The following is a 26,115-nucleotide window of genomic DNA, read 5'->3' on the forward strand; positions in this document are numbered from 1 at the left end:
AAATCGGCCTCTTTCGCTTTCTAGAGCGATATCAGAATTTGCAATGACCGGTTTTAGATTCGTCCAAGAACGGGCTTACACTTTTGTCTGTGGATAATAAAGCAGAAGCTGTCGTTCGCAAATTCTCCGCCGCCTAGGATGATATTTGCGCAACCATAATTGCCTCGTGCCCCAGAGGATGCGTGCGAACGCTTGGGCCTAACCCCAACCACTGACCCGAAATACTAGCACCTTCTGCCCGCGCAGTTATGACCATCGCCACCGGTGGATCGCAAATTGGCGCCGTGGCGTTCCATTCATCACCGTCGGCCAGGGCCTATCCGCTGCTGGACAAAGGCCTCCCCGCAATGTCGCCATTCCTCGCAATCAATTCATGCGTTGCGACAATCCGTCGTGCTCCCGCGCACGATCCTGTTTCCTCGCTCCGTCTCCGTGGTGGACGTTCTCCACTTGGGAGAGTCGCCCCCCTTTGGCTGCCGTTCTGTCGCTGGTCTCGGCCACCGGCCACCGTCCCCCCCCCCTCCAGCCATGGGGCGCGCCCCCCCCCCCCCCACCCGAGCCAGCACTTATACTCTCCTTAGCGCTCAATACGATAATGTCTCGAAATTTCAGGGGGGGCGAGTTTGCTTGTTTCTTCTCTTTCGGTTTGAAAACTGAGCTTAATAATAATGAACAGCAACATGCCGATGCATTTTGTATTGGGACTTGCGTACGATTGTGCGAGTATTGACTCGCCGCGTGTGCACAGCGTGTGTGCTGTGTGTTGCATGTTGATCAGTGCATGGTACATTGATGCACCGTTCTCAGCGCGGATGTATTATGTGCTCTTTGCCAGGGTGTGAACGTGATAATGTTAATGAAGGTGTGGCCGTGATAATGTTAATGAAGGTGTGAACGTGATAATGTTGATGAAGGTGTGGCCGTGATAATGTTGATGAAGGTGTGGCCGTGATAATGTTGATGAAGGTGTGGTCGTGATAATGTTGATGAAGGTGTGGTCGTGATAATGTTGATGAAGGTGTGGCCGTGATAATGTTGATGAAGGTGTGGTCGTGATAATGTTGATGAAGGTGTGGTCGTGATAATGTTGATGAAGGTGTGGTCGTGATAATGTTGATGAAGGTGTGGTCGTGATAATGTTAATGAAGGTGTGACCGTGATAATGTTGATGAAGGTGTGGCCGTGATAATGTTGATGAAGGTGTGGTCGTGATAATGTTGATGAAGGTGTGGCCGTGATAATGTTGATGAAGGTGTGGTCGTGATAATGTTGATGAAGGTGTGGTCGTGATAATGTTAATGAAGGTGTGGCCGTGATAATGTTGATGAAGGTGTGGTCGTGATAATGTTGATGAAGGTGTGGTCGTGATAATGTTAATGAAGGTGTGGTTGTGATAATGTTAATGAAGGTGTGACCGTGATAATGTTGATGAAGGTGTGGCCGTGATAATGTTGATGAAGGTGTGGTCGTGATAATGTTGATGAAGGTGTGGCCGTGATAATGTTAATGAAGGTGTGGCCGTGATAATGTTAATGAAGGTGTGGTCGTGATGATGTTAATGAAGGTGTGAACGTGATGATGTTAATGAGGGTGTGGCCGTGATGATGTTAATGAAGGTGTGAACGTGATGATGTTAATGAAGGTGTGAACGTGATAATGTTAATGAAGGTGTGAACGTGATGATGTTAATGAAGGTGTGGCCGTGATAATGTTAATGAAGGTGTGAACGTGATGATGTTAATGAAGGTGTGAACGTGATAATGTTAATGAAGGTGTGGCCGTGATAATGTTAATGAAGGTGTGGCCGTGATAATGTTAATGAAGGTGTGGTCGTGATAATGTTAATGAAGGTGTGGCCGTGATAATGTTAATGAAGGTGTGAACGTGATAATGTTAATAAAGGTGTGGCCGTGATAGTGTTAATGAAGGTGTGGCCGTGATAGTGTTAATGAAGGTGTGGCCGTGATAATGTTAATGAAGGTGTGGCCGTGATAGTGTTAATGAAGGTGTGAACGTGATAATGTTAATGAAGGTGTGAACGTGATAATGTTAATGAAGGTGTGGCCGTGATAGTGTTAATGAAGGTGTGAACGTGATAATGTTAATGAAGGTGTGGCCGTGATAGTGTTAATGAAGGTGTGAACGTGATAATGTTAATGAAGGTGTGAACGTGATAATGTTAATGAAGGTGTGGCCGTGATAGTGTTAATGAAGGTGTGGCCGTGATAATGTTAATGAAGGTGTGGCCGTGATAGTGTTAATGAAGGTGTGAACGTGATAATGTTAATGAAGGTGTGAACGTGATAATGTTAATGAAGGTGTGGCCGTGATAGTGTTAATGAAGGTGTGAACGTGATAATGTTAATAAAGGTGTGGCCGTGATAATGTTAATGAAGGTGTGGCCGTGATAATGTTAATGAAGGTGTGGCCGTGATAATGTTAATGAAGGTGTGGCCGTGATAATGTTAATGAAGGTGTGGCCGTGATAATGTTAATGAAGGTGTGAACGTGATAATGTTAATAAAGGTGTGGTCGTGATGATGTTAATGAAGGTGTGAACGTGATGATGTTAATGAAGGTGTGAACGTGATAATGTTAATGAAGGTGTGAACGTGATAATGTTAATGAAGGTGTGAACGTGATAATGTTAATAATGGTGTGGCCATGATAATGTTAATGAAGTTGTGGCCGTGATAATGTTAATGAAGGTGTGAACGTGATGATGTTAATAAAGGTGTGAACGTGATGATGTTAATGAAGGTGTGAACGTGATAATGTTAATAAAGGTGTGAACGTGATGATGTTAATGAAGGTGTGAACGTGATAATGTTGATGAAGGTGTGGCCGTGATGATGTTAATGAAGGTGTGGCCGTGATAATGTTAATGAAGGTGTGAACGTGATAATGTTAATAAAGGTGTGAACGTGATAATGTTAATAAAGGTGTGAACGTGATGATGTTAATGAAGGTGTGAACGTGATTATGTTAATAAAGGTATGAACGTGATGATGTTAATGAAGGTGTGAACGTGATGATGTTAATAAAGGTGTGAACGTGATGATGTTAATGAAGGTGTGAACGTGATGATGTTAATGAAGGTGTGAACGTGATGATGTTAATAAAGGTGTGGCCGTGATTATGTTAATGAAGGTGTGGCCATGATAATGTTAATAAAGGTGTGAACGTGATGATGTTAATGAAGGTGTGAACATGATGATGTTAATGAAGGTGTGAACGTGATGATGTTAATAAAGGTGTGAACGTGATGATGTTAATGAAGGTGTGAACGTGATAATGTTAATGAAGGTGTGAACGTGATGATGTTAATAAAGGTGTGAACGTGATGATGTTAATGAAGGTGTGAACGTGATGATGTTAATAAAGGTGTGAACGTGATGATGTTAATGAAGGTGTGAACGTGATGATGTTAATGAAGGTGTGAACGTGATGATGTTAATAAAGGTGTGAACGTGATGATGTTAATGAAGGTGTGAACGTGATGATGTTAATGAAGGTGTGAACGTGATGATGTTAATAAAGGTGTGAACGTGATGATGTTAATGAAGGTGTGGCCGTGATAATGTTAATAAAGGTGTGAACGTGATGATGTTAATGAAGGTGTGAACGTGATGATGTTAATGAAGGTGTGAACGTGATGATGTTAATAAAGGTGTGAACGTGATGATGTTAATGAAGGTGTGAACGTGATGATGTTAATAAAGGTGTGAACGTGATGATGTTAATGAAGGTGTGGCCGTGATAATGTTAATAAAGGTGTGAACGTGATGATGTTAATAAAGGTGTGAACGTGATGATGTTAATAAAGGTGTGAACGTGATGATGTTAATGAAGGTGTGAACGTGATGATGTTAATGAAGGTGTGAACGTGATGATGTTAATAAAGGTGTGAACGTGATGATGTTAATGAAGGTGTGAACGTGATGATGTTAATAAAGGTGTGAACGTGATGATGTTAATGAAGGTGTGGCCGTGATAATGTTAATAAAGGTGTGAACGTGATGATGTTAATGAAGGTGTGAACGTGATGATGTTAATGAAGGTGTGAACGTGATGATGTTAATAAAGGTGTGAACGTGATGATGTTAATGAAGGTGTGAACGTGATAATGTTAATAAAGGTGTGAACGTGATGATGTTAATAAAGGTGTGAACGTGATAATGGTAATAAAGGTGTGAACGTGATGATGTTAATGAAGGTGTGACCGTGATAATGTTAATGAAGGTGTGAACGTGATAATGTTGATGAAGGTGTGGCCGTGATAATGTTGATGAAGGTGTGGTCGTGATAATGTTGATGAAGGTGTGGCCGTGATAATGTTAATGAAGGTGTGAACGTGATGATGTTAATGAGGGTGTGGCCGTGATGATGTTAATGAAGGTGTAAACGTGATGATGTTAATGAAGGTGTGGCCGTGATAATGTTAATGAAGGTGTGGCCGTGATGATGTTAATGAAGGTGTGAACGTGATGATGTTAATGAGGGTGTGGCCGTGATGATGTTAATGAAGGTGTAAACGTGATGATGTTAATGAAGGTGTGAATGTGATGATGTTAATGAAGGTGTGAACGTGATAATGTTAATGAAGGTGTGAACGTGATGATGTTAATGAAGGTGTGAACGTGATGATGTTAATAAAGGTGTGAACGTGATGATGTTAATGAAGGTGTGAACGTGATGATGTTAATGAAGGTGTGAATGTGATGATGTTAATGAAGGTGTGAACGTGATAATGTTAATGAAGGTGTGAATGTGATGATGTTAATGAAGGTGTGAACGTGATAGTGTTAATGAAGGTGTGAACGTGATGATGTTAATGAAGGTGTGGCCGTGATAATGTTAATGAAGGTGTGAACGTGATGATGTTAATGAAGGTGTGAACGTGATGATGTTAATAAAGGTGTGAACGTGATGATGTTAATGAAGGTGTGGCCGTGATAATGTTAATAAAGGTGTGAACGTGATGATGTTAATGAAGGTGTGAACGTGATGATGTTAATGAAGGTGTGAACGTGATGATGTTAATAAAGGTGTGAACGTGATGATGTTAATGAAGGTGTGGCCGTGATAATGTTAATGAAGGTGTGGCCGTGATAATGTTAATGAAGGTGTGGCCGTGATAATGTTAATGAAGGTGTGAACGTGATGATGTTAATGAAGGTGTGAACGTGATAATGTTAATGAAGGTGTGAACGTGATGATGTTAATGAAGGTGTGGCCGTGATAATGTTAATGAAGGTGTGAACGTGATGATGTTAATGAAGGTGTGAACGTGATAATGTTAATGAAGGTGTGGCCGTGATAATGTTAATGAAGGTGTGAACGTGATGATGTTAATGAAGGTGTGGCCGTGATGATGTTAATAAAGGTGTAAACGTGATGATGTTAATGAAGGTGTGAATGTGATGATGTTAATAAAGGTGTGAACGTGATAATGTTAATGAAGGTGTGAACGTGATGATGTTAATGAAGGTGTGAACGTGATGATGTTAATGAAGGTGTGAACGTGATTATGTTAATGAAGGTGTGGCCATGATAATGTTAATAAAGGTGTGAACGTGATAATGTTAATAAAGGTGTGAACGTGATGATGTTAATGAAGGTGTGGCCGTGATAATGTTAATGAAGGTGTGGCCGTGATGATGTTAATAAAGGTGTGAACGTGATGATGTTAATGAAGGTGTGAACGTGATGATGTTAATGAAGGTGTGAACGTGATGATGTTAATGAAGGTGTGAACGTGATGATGTTAATGAAGGTGTGAACGTGATGATGTTAATGAAGGTGTGAACGTGATGATGTTAATGAAGGTGTGAACGTGATGATGTTAATGAAGGTGTGGCCGTGATAATGTTAATGAAGGTTTGGCCGTGATAATGTTAATGAAGGTGTGGTCGTGATAATGTTAATATAGGTGTGACAGTGTTAATGTTAATGAAGGTGTGAACGTGATAATGTTAATGAAGGTGTGGTCGTGATAATGTTAATGAAGGTGTGAACGTGAAAATGTTAATAAAGGTGTGGCCGTGATAATGTTAATGAAGGTGTGGCCATGATAATGTTAATGAAGGTGTGGCCGTGATAATGTTGATAAAGGTGTGGATGTGATAATGTTAATGAAGGTGTGGCCGTGTTAATGTTAATAAAGGTGTGGCCGCGAGTTATTTACAATGGTGTGGCCAAGGGTCATTTACAACGGTTTGGCCGCGTGCTGTTGCAGTGGGGCGGGACAGGGGTGGGGTGGGGTGGGGGGAGCGAGCGAGCGAGAGAGCGGCACCTCTCAACGCGGATGGGCTCGTGGAAGCGGAAGAGGATGAAGTCGCCGGCAACGGGCGTGAAGGCCCAGAAGAAGTCCTGGCCCAGGTAGACCTTCTCCAGCGTGTACTGCTGGTACATCTTGAGGCTCGTGCTCACCTCCGCCGCCGGGTTCGGGTGCGCCTTGTGCAGCGGCTGTTTCCCAAAGTCGCGATCCTGCGTGCGTGCACGTGTGCGTGCGTGCGTGCATTTCGTTTGAGCACGGGGAGGAGAGGTGGCGTGGCGGTTAGCGCTACAGAAACCGGCGACCCGGGTTCGATTCCCACTCACGGCCAACGGATGTTTGTCTCCGAAGTTGCCCGTGAGTGGGAATTGAACCCGGAAAGTTGTGTTCGTAGCGCAGCGCGCTAACCGCTCCCCCCACACTCGCTACACAACCACTCCCCGCACACACGCGCTCGCACACGTGCATCCTCACCCACATCCAACCCGTACACAACCGCACATCCACATACCCACCCACACCCACTCGTACGTGCACAAACACCCACCACCCATACACACCCGCACCCACTCGTACGCACACACACACGCACCTTGAGCTTCTGGATCTTTCCCGACAGCGAGGAGTGGGTGCCCACGTGCTGGAACAGTGATGGCTTGAAGCGGACACGGAGATTCGCCTTCTGCCGCTCGCAGTGTTTCTGTTGGGAGCCGGAGGAGGAGCGAGGGCAGAGCCAACGATCGCAACGGCTAAATCGCCCCAGCCGGTCAGCTGGGAGGACCCCGGGTTCGATCCCCGTCGCTGCCGCGGTCATTCTATGCTCAAAGCCACGAGCGCGCCGTGGGGCATGCGACACGCAGTCAGGCGGGGGGAGCGACGGTGCAACGTGGCCACGGCCATCTGTGAAAAAGAGCTTTGTTGCTCATCAGATTCCTCCAGTCTAAATAAATATTCTGATTCCCTTTCGGACTACAGCTTCGACAATTCGCACTGGCCGAACGTGGTGAAGTATGGTCGAACAACCCGCACCGCTGACGCAGCTTGGGATGGCGGTTCATTTGAATTGAGCGGTCGACTGACAAGAAAGTGCCGCTAATCACAAATTACATTTATTGTTATATTATTATTGTAACAACAATAACAACAATAACATTATTGTTGTTGTTATTATTATTATTATAGGAGGATGTGCGCTCTCAGAGAGCGGGTGGGGAGGGGCGGGAAAGAGTACAATGACCTCGATAGCCGCGACCGCCGCTCGTCAATTGCCGTCGCACAATGTGGTGGTGGTGGTGGCGAGGGCCCGGGATCCGTCCGCAGACGAAGCGACCGAGAGAGAGAGGCGGGGTGGGGGGGCAGTGTAGGAATCGTAAAGATGGGGACACATCGCTAAAACGCCGCAAATTGTAATTTCATCGCCGTCGCGGCGAGATAACGGCGTGAATTATGGCGGGGAGAGAGCGCACGGCCACGGGCTGCCGCTGGGCTGCTCCTCGATTAATGAAGTCCGAGGAGGACATTCCCCGCCCGCCCGCCCGCCAAACGCGGCAGTACAGAAAGCGCGTGTCGTTACCCAATCTTGGTGGATTTATTTCTAAATGTTATCTCCCCTTTGCGTTTTGTGTTTTATCGGAGGTAATGTAGTGTTGTGTTACTCCCCCGCTCCCCCCCCCCAAAAAGAATGTATTTAGGAGTTGGAAAAATATCCCAAGGCAGGGCAATCCTCATCAGGGATGTTGAGGTTCGGCAAGCATTTCGTGAGCTGTCTGAATGTCTGAATGTCCAACTGTCCACCTGTCTGGAAGTGTCTCTTACTCTCCGCTTCTTTGTCCATTCGTTGTTTGGATATCCTGTATATCTGGCTGTGCTTGTCTGTCCATCTGTCCATCCAGTCACCTGTGTGTCCAAATGTTTCGCTGCCCATTTGTTCATTTGTCCATCTGTCGATCTGTTTTGCCCACCAAACCGTCTCGACCGTCAATCTCGCTGCCCGTTCATCTGTCCGTTCGTCTCTCTCCGCCTGTGTCTACCCATCTGTCTGGCCTCTTTCTCTCTCCATCCACCCATTTGTCCCCGTCCGTTCGTCTCACCGCGTCCTTCTCTGGGTTGCAGGTCTTGACCCACAGGAAGTGATCGAGCAGCCAATCGATGGGCTTGTCCTTGTGGAACATCAGGAAAAACTCCACGATCGGGTTCAAGTCCGACGCCTTGAACAGCTTACCTGGGGGTGGAGTGGGGGGAGGGAGGGTAAGCAGAGCATGTTCATTGCTGACCGATTTATGCGGATTATTCGGGCGCGTCGCAGGTTTTCGCGAGGCATTTGGGTGGGTATACAGTATTGTGGGATACTGTATAAACAACAACAACAACAACAAAAACAACGACGATGACATGAAACTCTCGCGGAGTTTCGGAGCCCACGGAGTGGCGTTGACAATCGCCGCTCTAAACCCGGCGGGGATCTCCTGGACAAATCCGGAGAGTAGGAGACGTACCAGTCGTACTCGTCATCCTAGCCGTTCTCGTTGTTACTAGTCGTAGTCACTAGTCGTAGACGCAGTAGTCGCAGTATTTTTAAACGCAATCTCCCGTGTTGTTGTTTAAGCGGCGGCGCTGCTGCCCTCCGTGGCTCGGCGTGAACGCTCGCACGAGCCAAATAAAAAAAAAAACTCAAATGTCGATCATTGTAAAAATGTAATTGTACATGAATTACATTGAAAAACAGCGACCGTTTCATCATCTGCGACCGTGCCATTTCCCCCCCGCTCGACTCTCTAAGGCCCGTGTGGCCGTGAACAGCGTTTGATTTCCGCGCGTTTATTTCATCGTTGCCGTGATCGCCGAGTGAAGTTCTTGGCACCTCCGCCGTCGCCGCCGTCACCGTCGCCGCCGCCGTTTACAGAACACCCGGGGGAAGTGGGGGGGGGGGGCGCCGTGCCGTGTTCATGGCCGCCGTTCGATTATAAGTTTTATTTTTTGGGGGCCGTTCGTTTCTCGCCGTCCGCCCAGCGTGCCTCGTCTCTGGCACGGGTGGGGGAGGGGGGGCGCGTGGTGGGGAGAGAGGCAGCGGTCGCTGCTGCGCCTTGACACGTGGCGAGATTGCCAAGTGAGAGACAGGGACAAAGGATCCCCCGTGTAGCCTTCACGGGTTGTTGCGGCAAGTGCCGCAAGCGAGCGGCACCGTTGAAGGCAGGTTATGCAACTCCAGTTAGTGGGCCGGACAAGCACCATGCCAGGCCGCCTTTGTCTCCCTGGTGGCGATGTTCACGTAGCGCATCAGGTACTCATTTAAGGCTGAGCCGACCTAATGCAGGACCCAGAACTCGGGTGGCCGTGTTTGTAGCAGTGGGCTAACCACTTCACCACCACTCCCCACACTTACCCCCCCCCCCATCACCACCACCGTTGTACTTGTTTTATTCTCCTGACGATTATATGGCAAGTCGAGTTGATGATGATGATGGCCCTTCACTGAGATGTGAACTCGCAACCTTCACAGTGTGCGCCAAGAACTCCAACCCAGAAGTGGCACACGGCTATTCAAATGTAAATTTGTGGAGAAAAGAATAATCAAAAAGGTTATCACAATCATCATTACGGCTGCCCTACAATAGAACATGACAACATTTTGGGCAATTTCCCTTCATCAGAGGAACAAACAAATCCACCGATGAATAAATAAACCGCACTCAGTCTGCTACATCGCATCAACGTCAAATTATAATGTGCAGTCCCGTCAGCCGCCAGCCGCTGCATTTGACGCAACAACAAAAAAACTCCGCGACCGCTCTCAATCTCCCCGAGCGCCATCATCATCAGCAGCCGCGCGACGAGCGACGAGCGCGATGTCTCACCGATGAAGCCCAGCTGCGAGAACTCGAGGATGATCCACTCGTCGGACGGCTGCTGCTCTGCAAAGTTCTTCATGGTGGTCAGGTAGTTGGGCCTCGCCACGATGTCATCCTCCAGCTGCAAGGGTGTCGTCAAGAAAATGCCCACGCCATCATCATCATCAGCATCACCACCATCACGAGTCGCTAAGTCGTTCATTAGCCCTTTGCCGCCCCGAGACGGCTGCAAGTTTGCAGGGTGGGTGTTGATTCTCTCTTCGGTTGATTCTCTCTTCAGCACACCGGTGGGCTAAAGAAGTCAATTAATTTGTCCTTTGAAAACGTGACACATTTTTTACTGTTTGGCCGTGTCGGGTGGTGGACGGTTACGACACATTTATAAATAACGCGATCTGACCCAAAAACCTATATTATGAATAATATTGGTCGCAAAAGCCTGCTACGTGTTAAAGTGGGTGTCCACGTTCAACGCTGAATCTCGGAACGCACAAGCGGCTCGGCGTTACAATTTATTTAGAGCGTCGTAGCGCTCGTTGTTTTTAAAAGACGTTGTTACTCACTGCAGGCAACTCTAGCGACGCGACCGCACTCTACGATAGCTGGCGTCAAAGCGTGCCACTCGCCCTTCGGCATGGCCTTGTGGGAGCCTCGGTACCCATAAAAACGTTATTTTAGTTTAGTTTTTCTTCCGGTTACTGATGACCTGATGACGCACATGTACGTCAGAAATGGGATAGGGTTACGGTCATTGGGATCACACACGACAGCAGCAGCAGCAGCAACATCGCCACTTACTGGGAAATCTTGGCAAGACACAGGTTAATATTAATAATAGAAAAATGCAGTCATCATCCTCATCGTCGCCATCATGATCATCATCACAAATGTCACGATCATTATCATCATGACTGTCGTTGTCGGGATCGTCACCATCGTCAAAAGCAGCAGCAGCAGCACCACCAGCACCGGTAGTATTCGTTTTCTTATCATCATCGTCATCATTACCAGCAGCAGTGACACCATTATATTGTGATGCAAACGGTAGCATCCTCATTTGGCATTAGAATCGCTACTGGAGCTACCCAGAGGTGAAATCTGGATAAATTCCTCCCCATTTTTTTTTAGGGGGGGGGGAGCGGGGGGGGGGTAGGAGGAGGTCTTGGGGGTGGTGAAGCCCTGGAAAAGATTCCATGAGAAATGTATCTCAAATATTGGTTGGTTCTTCAAAACACCACCCACCCCTCCTCTACCGCTACTTCCTCCACCACCACCCTCTCCTCTGCACCGCCACCCACTCCCCTCCATCACCCCTACCCCTTGACAACCACTATCACCCCCCCACACACACCTGCACCCCTTCCCCTCCAGGACCACCAACCCCCCTCTTAATTTCTTCCCTGCAAGTGGCCAGGCGCTCCTACCCGGAGGAACCCAACAGAGACCGGTTTCCAAACACAATAACACGTGCACTCACAGCAACAACAAACAAATACTACAATACAACTTGTCTTGGGAGCACGTGCTGGCAGTCACGATCGCTGCTGTTTATTATTTTATGCTCACGGCGGTGTCGTTGTTGCTGTCATTGTTGTGGAGTTTGGCCGCTGTGGTCACTTGTAGCACCCCTGGTGGCTGCAGGGGTAATGCGAACCCGTCTATACAATCAGCTCAAGCATCCTGTAGATCACGTGACTTCTGTGTGCCCCCCCCCCCTTCTTAATCCCTCCCTTCTTCTTAATCCCCCCCCCCCCTTCCACGGCCCCCTGTGAAAACAGACGACTCCGTGTAGCGGTGTCGGGCCTCTGATGTCGCCACCTCTTCGTCCCCATCCTCATCCATCCCCACCCACCGTTCCCGTTTCTCCGTTCATTTTCCATCCTTTCCCTCTTATTTCCCACTCGCCATTCACTGTCTTCCAATACGAACTCCTTTGTATTTTTGCACTACATCCTTGACTCGACTCCCCTTCCCGCGGTGAAACCATGGGTACAACGGTCGCTCGTCCAATACAACAACAACAACAACATCAGCATCAGCAGCATCATCGTCGTCATCCATGGCCTACCCACGGCTGCACGAAGGCTTCCCTCACACCATCGCCATCCGCCCGAAAGGTGCGACGTCACGGGAAGTGACACTTCGGCGAGGACGAACGCACGTTAAAACAAAAAATGTGTCGCATCCAGATGAACGTGGATGGGTAGGACGGCGGGGGCTAAATCGCCTGCAGATGCTTATTCATTTACTTCAATAAATCCCTGCCGACTCTCCCAAGCGAGTCCCCAGACGTTCCCCTGTAGCTCTCAACACCTGGGGCCATAAGGCTGCAGCGGGGACTGCAGATGGCCCTGGATATCTGGAATAGATCTCAAATTGTCCCTAAATGTCTGACATCCGAACTTTGGAATGTTTCGGAATCCATCCCTCGTGTGGCAATACGCCCAGGAATATCTGGCCTGCATGGTTCCATCAAACACAAAGATTCCCCCCCTCCCACCCCCACCACGTGTAGCCTTAACAGACTGCTGGGGCAAGTGCGGTCAGTGAGCAGCTAACGAAGGCTGGCGTGGCACACGATGGGGGTGGGGGTGGCCAGCACCACACCCAGCCTCCTTTGTCTCCTGAGTGGCGATATCGACGCACCGCACCAGATATTAATTTGAGGCCGAGTCGACCTAAGGGAGACCCAGGACCAGTTCAGACAATCGTCACTGGTTGTTGGCCGCGAGCGCGAATCGAACTCTGGTCACCGGGTTCATAGCGGCCACCATCACCACCACCACATCAATCGCCGACATTAATAGGCGCCCACTATCAGAGCTAAGTGCAGGCCGTGTGCTCACCTGTACGAAAAATCTCCCGCGGGGCTGCGCGTGGAGCATGAGAAAGGAGAAGTCGAGGTTCTGCTTGGTTCTCCACCTGGGGGGGGGAGATGACGGCACGAGGTCTCAAGCTGATCTCAAGCAGCATGTGCCCATCTCCTCACAATCCACCAACCGCACCTCCACCGAAAACCACCAGCAGCAACACCACACGTCATCGCCTGGACCGCTGTACAAACCCACTATCGTGGTGGTGGTGGTGGGGTTGTTCTTCTTGGTTCTTTCGGTAAAGTCATGTAGAAGGGAAATAATAAAATAATAAAAATTAAACATAATAAAATAATTCTCACGACGTTTCGGCCTCAACGCAAGCAGCCATCCTCAGGTGAAGAACAGGTCTGTCGGGAAGACAGCGTCTGAATGAAACACCCCAGGCTTGGAGCATATATTTGTTGGTGGGGTTGTTGTTATTGGGGTTTGCTGGTGGTGGTGGTGGCACGGTTGTTGTTGATTTGGTTAACTTCGCGAAGAAGCATGACAAATCCGCCAGGTGGCTGGGTTAGGGGGTACTGCCAAGGTCCTGGAATGCCAGGTTGGGTAAGACCAATGGTTAGAGAGAAGAGCCGTTGGAGTTCTTTGTTGGCTAGCGTGCCTCCACTCTCTCCGCTACTGCCCTGGGACACATTGACGTTGCCCCTGGCAGCCCCTGGCTGTAAGGAATTAAGTCCCGGTTTAGACCGCGATGGAATTACAAGTTGCCATCGTTGTTGCTGCCAGTCTGTCACCCTGGGACGGGCGGTGCAGACCAACCTGACTCTCTCCAGCGAGTCTCCAAACGTCTGCTTGAGGCTGCCCATGTCGGGGTAGTAGCCGACGGGAGGGCTGATGACCTCCAGAAGGCCCGTGTCCAGCTCGTGCTGGAACCTGAATGTGACACCAAACATAGATGGACATCTGGAACATCAGTTAAAAAAAAAGAGCTTCATAAGCTCGATCGGATTCCTCCAGATTCCGAGATTTTTTTTTTATTTGTGGTTATTTTTAGATATATTACTATTTTCCTGCGATCTGTCGTCTGTTTTTTTCTATCATAACTCAGTATCTATGTTCGTCTCTGTGCGAGTCCCTGGTGAACCTGGCTGACACCACCAACTCGCAACGCTTGAGAAACCCAGTTGGGCGGCTGGAACCCGGATGTGATCCCAGGGCTCTTCGTGGTGCCGGATCGGCGTTTCCCGACACCGGTATTAGCCCCCCCCCGCCCAACCCTTTCCCGAGCTGCCTGGCCACCTCTGCGAGAGGCTCCGATTAATCACGGCGCTTTCATTAATTAGGCAGAGCACAGGATGGGGCTCTGGGCTCATTACCTTCGTTTGTAGGACCACAACAACAAGGTCACGAGAGGTCACCGTGTCCCCGTATCCTAACGAGCAAGCTCCGGGCGCGCCGCTCGTCTGCCTGCGGTGTAGGACTACAACAGAGCCCGCCGTGGAAATGACACGTTCCTATGGCAGGGGACCAGTGTGTTGCCAAGACAACCGCTGGCAAGATCCACGTGCTCAATTTGGTGGCAGCCCCAGCAGGTTTTGCCGATTTTCACCACCACGAATGATGATGGAGACGACGATTTAATATTGGCGGCACTGCAGCCGACGGTAATCATAATGTTCTTGCTCGCGCTAATGGCAATTATGCTTCGGGATGTAACGATGCATTGATTAATATGGATTAACTTTGAGTCTTAGCATCGTGATACGTACGCCAAATGACCTATGTAATGAATCAATTATTTTTTTATTTCATTATATATTTTGTAATGGGTTTGCGTGACCCCCCCCCGCTACGGTTCACCCCCGATGTTCACGGAAAAAAACAACAACCCTTGAATAGAATCACAAACTCGGAACCACAACGATTCGCGGGGGAGAGGGAAGCCGTGTCCCCCTCTCTCCAAGGGCGGCCGCGGGCGCTGGGATGGCTCTCGCGTCGTCGAGGAGAAACCCGGAGCGCGACATCCCGAGGCTGAGTTACCGAGGAGGCATGCGTCTCTCGTAACCTCAATCATTGGGGTAGAGCTAGAACCAGGCCTACCCCCCATCGCTACCCCCCCATCGCTACCCCCCATCGCTACCCCCCATCGCTACCCCCCATCACTATCCCCATCACAACCCCCCATCACTACCCTCACCACCCTCCACCCCCATCACTACCCCACCCCCATCACTGCCCCCACCCCAACTCCTTCTTAACCGCTCCAACCTGCCCTCCTAAACTGTCACCATATCTACACCACCACTTTGAATAACCCCACTCTTTATTTTAAACCACCAGCATCGTACGCACAATTGTATAATTACCGTGAAGCGCCGAGGACTAAGAGGCGCTTTGTGAATCTGTACAAGATAAGATGAAGCTCCTACACGCGGCTACATCTCATAGAAGTCTGCGACGACGACGACGACGAAGGCTGTGGGGGAGCACCAGGTGCTCGCATCTCGTCGGCGGCTCGCTGAATTTGCAATTCCGTTGTTTCGTTGCGTTCGGGTCGCCGGGCCATTCCATTTAAAAGTCAAATTCGCCAACAGGCGGAGTTTAATGTGGATGACGGCAAACTCTCAGGCGCGTTGCACGTGACAGAGGGCGCACACACACGCACGCGCGCACGCGAATTGTACACACACAAAACACACACACATACACACACAGGTCACACACACACGCGAACCATACACACACACGAAACACACGCGAACCACACAGACACACACACGAAGCACACACACACAAGACGTACACGACACAGTGCACACACACACACAAGACGTACACGACACAGCGCACACACACACACAAGACGTACACAAGACGTACACGACAAAGGTCACACACACGTCACACACACACACACACACGAAGCACACACACACAAGACATACACACGACACAGGCCACACGCACCACGCACACACGACGCACCCGAGACGCTCGTCGTCTACATTCAAAGGTTGTGTCGCGTTCTCGCCAAACCGCCGATAAAAAAAAAGATTAGACACTTTTTTCCCCCTCTTCAAGCGAACATTAAAATTAATGAAGCATTCGCTAAGTGTATGAGTTTACCGTTGTCTAATCGAGTGCATCTCATTTGGCACGGCAGGCAGGGCGATCCAAGCGAGGCCCGCGTGAGCGAGGGAGAGACGGGGAAATCTAGCCGAGGTCCAACAATTTTTTCAGATTCGTCCGAAAAAAAAGATCGTGGCTGCCCGAGGTGTGTGTGTGTGTGTGTGTCAAGGCCGTAGCCATGGAGTCAACATTGGGGGGGACCAAATCTTCCAGGGGGTCTGGGGGTCTTCCCCCCCCCCCCCCAGAAAAAAAATCGAAATTTGAAAACGAATTTCCTGCCTGAAATATTAAAAAAATTCACTAACACACGGGATGGACTTTTTATTCATGTTTTACAATAATGTCTGATAGTGTATTGTATTACATTGCTCTGTTTTTTTTTCTTTATTTCTTTTTCTTGTTTCATTGTATGTAATGGCAGAGGATTGGGGATTTATAAAGTGCAACCATAACCACAATCATATAAACAGAAATCTATTTTATAGCAATATATTGGGGGGCACACATTGAGCATATTTGAACTTTGGGAGGGATGGGTCCCCCCCCCCCAAATTGTTATGATAATTACGGCTTTGGTGTGTGTGGGAAATTTGAGAGATCCAATGTTTGTTGTTGCTGCTGTTGCTGCTGCAGCCGTTTGGCTTCGGAGTGGTGGTGTCACGTACCGCACCGCCACCGTGCTTTTCGGGCCAACAATTCGTGTCGTTTGGGACGAGTCGACGTCACTGTCGTTAGCACGAAGACGCGTTTAATTATCGCACGGCACAAATGGCTTCTGAAATCCGATTGTTGAAATTTGAAACGCACTGCTACCTCTTCCCTCCCTGTTGCCTCTCTGCTCGTCGCCGCCTTCTCCTGCCGCTCCCGTGTGCGAAGGGTCCCCCCCCCCCTCCCCCGCATCTTTACAACAGAGCTCCTCCATGTGTCTGTCTCTCTCTCTCTCCCTCTCCATATCTCCATGTTTCTCTGTCTTTCTCTGTCTTTCTCTCCATACCTCTCTCCAAGTCTCTCTCTCCGATGCTCTCCAAGTCTCCGTATCTGTCTATATGTCGATGTCTCTCCGTGGTTCTCTTCCCCCATGTGCTCTTGTCCTCATATTGCGTTGAGACAAATCAGCTTCTCAACTCCCCCTATCCCTCCCCCTCCCATCCCCCCTCCAATCCCTCCTCCTCCTATCCCTTCTACTTCTCCCATTCTCCCCATTCCTCTCCATCCTATTGCCCCCCTTCCCATTCCTCCCATTCCCCCCTCCTAATCCTCCCATTCCTCCCCCTCCTTTTCCTCCCCCTCCGATTCCTTCTCTCCTATTCCTCCCCCTCCAAATCATCCCCCCTTCCTCCTCCTCCTATTCAACCTCCTCTTCCTCCTCCTGCCACCACGAGGTTCACCACAACTACCAAACCGCAACCCATCTGCCTGTGCCTGCCGTTAATTCTCCCCGCGGAGCGATGCCGATTGTTTTAAGTGCCGCTGCTTGCGAGTGCGGGGGGGTTTAAACGATCGAATTAACTCCGAGTCGCGGTCTGTGGGCTCCGCGAAGGAGGAGGCTGGCGTCCCACCGGCGACATGAGAAAGCTGTTCAGCTCTCCGCTCCTCTCTCTCTCCGCCTCGCTCGCTCTTCTCTGCCTGCACGCTGCCTTCGCGCTCTCCCCTGCCTGCATCTCTCCCTCTCATCCTCTCTCCCCTCCTCGCCACACCTGGTTCTCTCTAATCGCTGCCTACTCGGCGACTCTCTCGCTCCCTCGTCTCTCTCCCGCACCGCGCCACTCTCTAATCTCTCTCGGCAGAAGTCCTCAGGGGAGTGGCTACGAACTGCTCCGTGAGATTTCCGAATGGATTCATCACCTCGAGGCGAGTCGACAGCGATCGTACCGTCGGAATAAAGTGGCCTAATAAAAATGACCAAAAGAAGGAGCGAGAACGCGCAGATAAAAACGAGAGTTCTTTTTTTTACGGAGGATTTGAAAAATTGTTTTTTTTTTTAGTGTTGAGTGCGGTCCATGCCTGGCTTCATCTGGTGTGGGGTTTGGGCGACCCTACTCCCAGCCATCGAGGATTACGCCCTTTTAACCCGGGAAAGCCTCACCCAAGTCTTATGACTCGTTTTTCTATCTGGCGCATCCTGCCACCTTTCAGCAGAAGGGGACGCTACTTGCTCTGTATAATCCAACGAGAGTCACTTGGCGGTGTCATTTTCCAAATCTGGCGAATTTCGGACCTTACCCATCCGGTACAAGATGGCACACTCCTCCTGCGGAATGACGCCATGTGAACTTTGACATCTGCTGTGAAAACAGACGGCTCGTAGTATTCCTAGCGGTCAATACACCCCCCCCCCCCCCGCCACAATAAATAACCAGCGCCGCTGTTAGATTTGAACCGGGAAGCTCTGGCAAAAAGCGGCGAACGCGCCAATGCCGAGGTCCGTGCCACGCCAGCCCAGTGGACCCCGTCGCGCCTCCTTACCCTTTCTTGAGCTGCTCCACCACCGTGTTCACGTAGCTCAGGTCTGTCTGCAGGCACGGAGCGGGGGGGGGGGGGGGAGCGGTAGGGGGGGGGGGAGTGGGGGATGCGACAGAAACCAAAGGGGGGGTAAAGCGACACGGGAGAGAGGGAAATGAGAGAGGCAGGGACAAGATATGGATGGGTAGTGGGAAAGATGACGAGAGGGGAGTGACAGATGGAGATCGGAGAGGGAGACAGAGAGAGAAAAAGGGGTAGATATAAATGAGGTAGAGAGATGAGAAGGAGACGGGGGGAATATAAAGTGGGGACCGGTTGAAAGCAGAGGGAGAGGATGCAGGGTCGGGGAGAGGTGGGAAGCGAGATGAAACACACAGGTGGGGGAGAGCGAGAGAGATGATAAAAATAAGTAGGGAGAGATGTGGGGTCATAGAGACGTGGAGAGAGAGATAAAGAGGGGAGGGGTGCACAGAGAAGGGGAGAGACACCACACAGATAGAATGGGTGACGGTGAGAGATTGAGATAGACACACACGCACGAGAGGTGAGAGACGGGAGAGAGAGAGATTTGGGGAGAGCGGCGGGGAGAGGGAGACAGGGATTGGGGATAGACACGGAGAGCAGGACCCCAGTCATTGCGCCATCTGCTTTGCCCGATACCAGGCAGCGCCTGGCCCCATCGGCCTGCGGGCTTAAACGTGTGCGTTCTCTTGCGTGCAAGCGTGTGCGTGGCTTCAGTTCGTCTGTTTACGTGCGTGTGCGTGTGTGTGTGTCTGTGTGGGTCTGCCTGTGAGATAACTGGGAGGGGCGGTAGCGTCGTGGCTACCGCACCGCGCTACGAACCCGGCGACTCGAATTCGATTCCCGCTCACGACTAACAAACAGTGACGAGCAAATATCTGAACCGATGCTAGGCCTACCCTCGGTCGACTCGGCTTCGAATGAGTACCTGGTGCGATGTGTAAACAACATCGCCACTGGGGAGACAAAGGCGGCCGGGTGCGGTGTTGACGACCCCACGCCCTCATGTGCCGTGCCAGCCTTCGTAGGCGCTCGCTAACGGCACTTGCTCCAGCAGGCTATGTGGGCTACACGGGGGATCTTTGGATTGTGTGTACGTGTTTGCACGATGCCTTAACACACACACGCTCATCCCTGCACACTCTCCGGGACCTTGACAGCCGGGACATTAATGGCACCAATTATTTTCAAGCGACCCACACTCACACGCAGCATCCCGAGATTATTCGTCGTACAAATAATAAATAAATAAACACTCGGATGTCATTTATTTACCAGGAAAAGCCTCGCAGAGTCTCAGGCAGGAGGGTCCTGCCCTGCGGCATTGGAATGTTTGGCAAAATTCATCTTCAGTGGGAATTTGGCTCCATGTCCGAGGAAGCTTAGCAAACGTCCCGATATGAGGTTATAGAATGCAAAAGGTCCGCACGGATGGTTTCAACGAAATGAGTTTTTGTTTTCTCCTTTGTACACAAAACTGACTGGGAATACGCGTCGTGTTGACAACCACTCACGTCGTCGTCGTCTCGACTTGGCGTGAGCTCGCCAACCACCACACCGACCCCAATGGCCCGTACCCCGCACCCCCCCCCCCCCCCCGTCCATGAGCGCTCCCACGAGGCATCGATCGAGATCGGTCCCCAACGCTCACGATGGAGACCGTTCATCTCTTTCACAAACGGCATGCAATCGACGAGCTCGCTCGCGTTGTGCCGAATGTTGTAACCTAACCAACGGAGACGGAACCCGACGGGGGACGGAGCACGCGGGGGTCGGATGATGCGAAACGTTCGCGAGTTAACTCGTGACGACACCCCCTGCATCGTAACAATTCGCAGAAGGTGCAGGAGGAAGTACATCTCTACTTGCCTGCCACTAATCGTGCACTCCTCTCTCTCCCGCTGGCCCGCAAGTGGGTTCTTAAAGCCATCTGTGGAGGGCCTTTGAGAGTAAATGCCCCCCCCCCCCCCTTAAGCTGTCATGGTTATGGGAAGGACGAGGCAACAGCTCGGTCCTAGGGTTGGTAGGTTTACGGCTGAACTCGAGCCGAGTTGAACCATTCCTGGGCTGGGTTAGGGTCAAGGCAGGTCAGGACCAGTGTACTAGAGCAGGGGTTATAGTGCGAAGGGTTAGGGGCAGGGTTTGTGTGCGAGTAGAGCGGCCAGCGTACTGGTCAGGTCATCGGCTGGCTGAGGGGGTAAGAGGCGCGAGGTCAGTGCCGTGGTCGTGACAGCGGTGGACTACTCCGTGTGGCCATCGTCTCAGGGCCATCACGTCTCCCCCCCCGCCCCCGCTATTCTCACTGCGGAGCCGCGGGGTCACGACCCCCCCCCCCCTACCCTGCTCCACACCACTCCCCGGTGGCCCCGGCTGTCGTGCAAGAGGCAGCGACACGTGAGACCCCCCCCCCCCCACTCCCCGCACCTTGACAGATAATGCGCCGCTCGGAACGCCGCCGAGACGCGGGGAGGCCTCGGGGTCACTTTGATCGACGTTGCCGTGCGGCGGGAGGGGTGGGGGGGGGGTAGGGGGGCTTTGTAGGGATCAGCTCCGGGGAGAACGGAGCGAGCAGCCCGACGCCCGCGTGGAAGCGTTTGAATTAAATGCGCCGAGTTGGGATGGACGTCGTTGTGCGGTGCGAATCCGGCTCAGCGGGAAGAGGAACCGGCTCGCAAATGGAAGGTTGGGGAGGCGGGACGGGAGAGGGGTTTACTCAGCCCATTATCTGCCCCATTCAGGGTTGATACATACGAGTGCTACTTTGCGGCGAAGTCGGCAGCAGTTGTCCTATGGGTAGAACTCTCCCTCGTCATAGTAATGTCGAATTTACACCACCGGCTCAGGGATGTAAACGGGAGGGTGAGCACCAATTCCTCGCCCGAATGCTCATTCGAGCCGGAAATCACTTTGACCTTGGGATCATCATGTGTCAAAAATATATTACACCACAGTGTCCTAGGTAGTTTGAGGCCCATAAATGAGATTTGAAGTTTATTTATTATTATTCTTTTTAAAAGTCTTTCGAAAAAGCCACGTAGATAGAAAAATAAAAATAAAATATATATCACGACGTTTCGATCGCACTATATTTAAAATGTTTTTTAATGACATAGCAGCTCTCCCGCTATATTTGTTCACCTGATGACGACTGCTTACGTTGCGATCGAAACGTTGTGATGTTTTTATTTTTTATTATTATTCTATCTACGTGGCTTTACCGAATTACCCAAAGAATATGAATTCCTGCAGTCACGAAAGCTTTAAGTCAAGAAATTATATATATATACTGTTGGTCTATTCATTGTGATTCTTAAACATGTTATTGTTAGTTTTAATGTTAGGCCTTTGCCCAATCCTGTCCAACTGGCTCAACGAAGCTCAACAAACGAAACGGTTCATCGGTATAAATAGCTTGTGGTGCGAAGCGTCGGATCGCGTGCATGCAGGAGCAAAAGTTTGCGATCATTCGAAAACAATCATACGCTCGTGGAACGTTGACGGTGACGTGGTGGGACGTGACAGTAGAAAACGAGGCGGGAAATGATGCGGACGAAAAACAAACAGGGCCGCAGAATAAATAACTAAATGGTTGAATTGTACGTCCACCAGAAAATCCTGATAATCCATTGTAACATGAGGAAGACGACTCGGATTGCCTACTGCGTGTCGAGTTGCATGTACCATGCGTAAAGCACAGGCCAACCAATCAGGGCTTTCTCTTCAATCTCTCAGTCAACCTTCACCCAATGCTTATTCTCCTCCGCTGTCCACGCAGCCTAGAGGAACTCCCTTCTCCCCCAGCTGCCCGTGCTGTCGCAACTCCGCGTGACCGCTCAACAAGCCCGGGATCAATTACGTTTCCTTAAATTCCCTCCGCCTATGGCCGACTGCCTCCCGTCTCTCCGTCAAAGTTCACGTGCCCGCCGTTTCTGTGCATCGTCGTGTTGAGATGGAGTCACACTTAAGACACGAACAACGATGCCGATGATTGCTGCTGCTGCTACTGCTATTGGTACTGCTGCTACTGCTGTTGCTACTGCTGCTGCTACTGCTGCTACTGCTGTTGGTACTGCTGCTACTGCTGTTGCTACTGCTGCTGCTACTGCTGCTGGTACTGATGTTGCTACTGCTGCTACTGCTGCTACTGCTGCTGCTACTGCTGCTACTGCTGTTGCTACTGCTGCTGGTACTGCTGCCAATGCTATTGCTACTGCGGCTGCGTAATCCCAGTTGAGTAATTTGTTGCGTCGTTTTCGACTTTGGCCAATTTGGGCCGCGACGCCGGCACGAAGCGAGGGCCTCCACGCTTGCGAATGCCATCGCAGGATCTGTCACGTGCGCTGCAAGTGAAGCAGACGGCGTGTAGCGTGGGTGGAGTTTGGGGGGGGGGCATTGCCTTTATCAGATTATTTTCAGTACTTTACAATTATATGCACCCACGGGATAAAGAGAACCCTTGTGGGGCCGTCCATAAATGACGTCACGCGATTTTGGACGATTTTTGACCCCCCCCCCTCCCTTCATCACACGGCGTCACAAAAAGTCAGACCCCCCCCCCTCAAATATGACGTCACAAAGCTCTGCCCCCCAGCCCTCCCAAAAATAAAACATGCTTCAAATCGCTTTAAACTATTGTCATTGTAGTGCGTACTTAATGTGGCGCTGCACTCTGATGTTGTAGGAGAAAACATTTATTAAACAGTCTATTTAATTAAGTAGAACGTGCTGTCTATATTTATTTAAAGTTGCGCATTTTGACGTGACGTCACATTTTCAAACCCCCGCCCCTCGTCACACATCGTCACAAATGTCTGACCCCTCCCCCCCCCCCCCCCCAGGTGCGTGACGTCATTTATGGACTGCCCCGATGTTGTGTAGTATTATGACTACGCTCACCACACCCGCGGTACTAATGAGTGTGGCCACTGGATTCGAACCGTGAAGCTCTGCAAAAAGCCCAGGACGCACTACCGTTGAGCCACATAACATGCAAAATGCCCCCCTGCCTCACCCCGCATAAACCCTTTCAGGCTGCTGGGGCAAGTGCTGCTCGCGTGTGCCCCAACACCACAAAAAAACTGTCCACTTCCGTCTACCCGGTGACGACATAGTCGCACAGTGGCAGCAGCCGCCACTCGCCTGAAGCCGATTTGACAAAGACGAAGCCCAGAACGCGTAATAATTGCTCAATAAAAACACGCACACATTGCGTCAGATTGTAACAACGGCTATCATGGGGGCCTACCATCCCCGACGCCCCTAACAACTCCTAACCCACCCACCCCGCATCTTGAACACGCAGGTTTTTGCCTTCAAGAGCGTGGTCACAGCTCTGCAAAGATTTTGCAGCAAGCAGCTCGGCAACACGAGATGCGCGTAGCCGATGCTACCCAACCCCCATCACCCTTTCAGTAACCACCCCGCCCGCCCAACGCCGAGAGTGCGTGAGCTGTCCGTGGTGCTGAACCGCCCCCTCTCCCAAGGACTGGGTCTGTGCGTTGCCAAGCAGGCGACGGGTGGAAGTTTCCACTTGAATTTTGTTTAATCAGGGTGAGGGGGGGGGGGACCAATCTCATTCGCAACAGTGACCCGGGTCACCAAAATGGTAAGAGCGATCTGAAGGAAAGTGGAAAAAAAACTGTTTCAACTGCTGAGGATTCGCTGGGAGCAGGCGATTGTGTGTGCGCCGATTCGATTTTGAAGCATTTTATGTTTTCTGCATTAAACGCCTCTTCTCCTCCTGTTTCTCATCTGCAGGGCTCCAACTCTTTTTTATTGTATAGACGTGGGTTTATTGGTGATCGTTGTTTGTCGATGTTTTACCGGCAGCGGCGGAGGGAGTGGCAGCGCAGTGTTGTGCGACCCCTGCACTGTGAAACCCGTTCAGCAATCACCGTGACCAACACGATGCGGGGAATGCCTTCATCCAACAGTGGATTGGCAAAAGAGCTTTGCGGTATCTTCGTGCTGCTTTAATGCACAACTGCGCGCAACGCGATGACGGAGAATGCAACAGAAATGTCGGTTTACACGAGTACCGAACACGGCTTACGAGTTGAGCCTCAGACCAACTGTCCCCAATTCAAACCCTAAGCCGAGCAATTATAACCTTAACCCCCATCACTGGCTGGAACTAGGGGGCTTAGGTTCAGCCAGGTAGGCGACCAGGAGAATATTTCAACACACATCCTTCGACACACCACATCCGGTAAACGTCTATGGCTGTGAGGCACGTGCCTCTACTTACGTTATATCAGCAAGCCGGAAAATATTTAGTGAGAAATTAAGAACTTGGATCATAACCTTGATCTGAAAGACTGATGAAATCCCAAGCTTGAACCATAATCGTAAATTTAACCTCAATGATTAGTTCATGTCTATAACCCTAACCCTAGCACCTAGCCATAACCCTAGTCCTATTCATAACTCTGACAGTAAACATAGCATCTTTATATCCACAACCTTACCCCTAACTGTAACTCTAAATTGAACTGCTAGCCATAAAAATACCCCTTGCGCTAACCTGAGCACGTAGCGAAAACACCGGCTGTACCCTTAACTCTGACCCTAAATCTCACCACTAAATCCTACCCCAGTCATAGCCCCTAAATTGTCGGCGATAACTCATAGCCAAAACACAAGCCCTAAATTCTTACCCCTAATGCTGTCCCCTACCCCTAGCACTCACTGTCGAGACAATACCTGACCATGATTCTGCCCCTAACTCTAACTCGGCGCCTCACCCCTACAGCCAAAAACCCTCTCCCCTAGTCCCAGCCTTAAATCCAACCCTATAGACACTGCTCCTGCGGTGAATTTACCATTGACCCCTAACTCTTGCCCCAACCCCGCCAATAAATCTATCCCCTAGCCCGAAAATGCTGATCCCGTGTAAGTCACCCTTAGCTGCGGTGCTGAGTGGAGCCGAGTGGAGAGTGTCGAGCTCGAGTCAATTCAATCGCAACAAACACCGTCCCCGCGCTCAACCCGAGCGGAATTTATATTCCATCTAGTGCGCGGGCGTGTGCGTGTATTTGTGTGCGTGCAGCTGTCTGTGTGCGTGTGTGTTGAGGAGCGGTCGTGCCGCGCTTAGCACGCCGCGGTTAGCACACCGCGCTGCAAACCCGGTGGCCCGAGTTTGATTCCCGCTCACGGCCAACACCAGTGACTTATCTAAACTGGTCCTGCGCCACCCCTAGGTCAACTCAGCCTAAATTGGTACCTGGTGCGGTGCGTAAACATCACAGCGAGGGAGACAAAGGCGGCCGCGGGTGGTGTTGGCCACCCACCACTTCTTGCGCCATGCCAGCCTTCATAGGTGCTCACTTACACTTGTCCCAACAGTCTGCTGAGGCTATACGGGGTATCTTTGTCTTTGTATCTGCGTGTGGGTGTCACTGGAACCATATTAACTGCTCCACGCGAGGGTGTCACCGAGCATAGATTGACTGCACGGTGGCAGGCAGGGAGGCAGCTGGGGAGACTGGGGAGTGCAGATTTCTTGGACCCACAGTTCCAGGACCATACTTCCAAGTCGCGTAACATCGACTAGAGCCGGGAC

The 26,115-nt window shown here is 50.4% G+C and overlaps 1 protein-coding gene across 1 annotated transcript in view; it reads right to left on the reverse strand.

Moving 5' to 3' along the window:
* Window positions 1-26,115, reverse strand: part of LOC144937602 (alpha-1,3-mannosyl-glycoprotein 4-beta-N-acetylglucosaminyltransferase B-like) — a 125,012-nt gene that overhangs the window by 11,671 nt on the left and 87,226 nt on the right. Inside the window, exons 5-11 of the mRNA XM_078864930.1 lie at window positions 18,537-18,583; window positions 13,761-13,874; window positions 12,972-13,047; window positions 10,132-10,246; window positions 8,368-8,498; window positions 6,870-6,977; window positions 6,296-6,489 (exon numbers count right to left, since the gene is read on the reverse strand). Of these exons, the coding sequence (XP_078721056.1) occupies window positions 6,296-6,489; window positions 6,870-6,977; window positions 8,368-8,498; window positions 10,132-10,246; window positions 12,972-13,047; window positions 13,761-13,874; window positions 18,537-18,583 (785 nt within the window). The remainder of the gene's footprint in view (window positions 1-6,295; window positions 6,490-6,869; window positions 6,978-8,367; window positions 8,499-10,131; window positions 10,247-12,971; window positions 13,048-13,760; window positions 13,875-18,536; window positions 18,584-26,115) is intronic.

Source organism: Lampetra fluviatilis, chromosome 19 (assembly GCF_964198595.1).
Source record: "Lampetra fluviatilis chromosome 19, kcLamFluv1.1, whole genome shotgun sequence".
Classification (NCBI taxonomy): Eukaryota; Metazoa; Chordata; class Hyperoartia; order Petromyzontiformes; family Petromyzontidae; genus Lampetra; species Lampetra fluviatilis.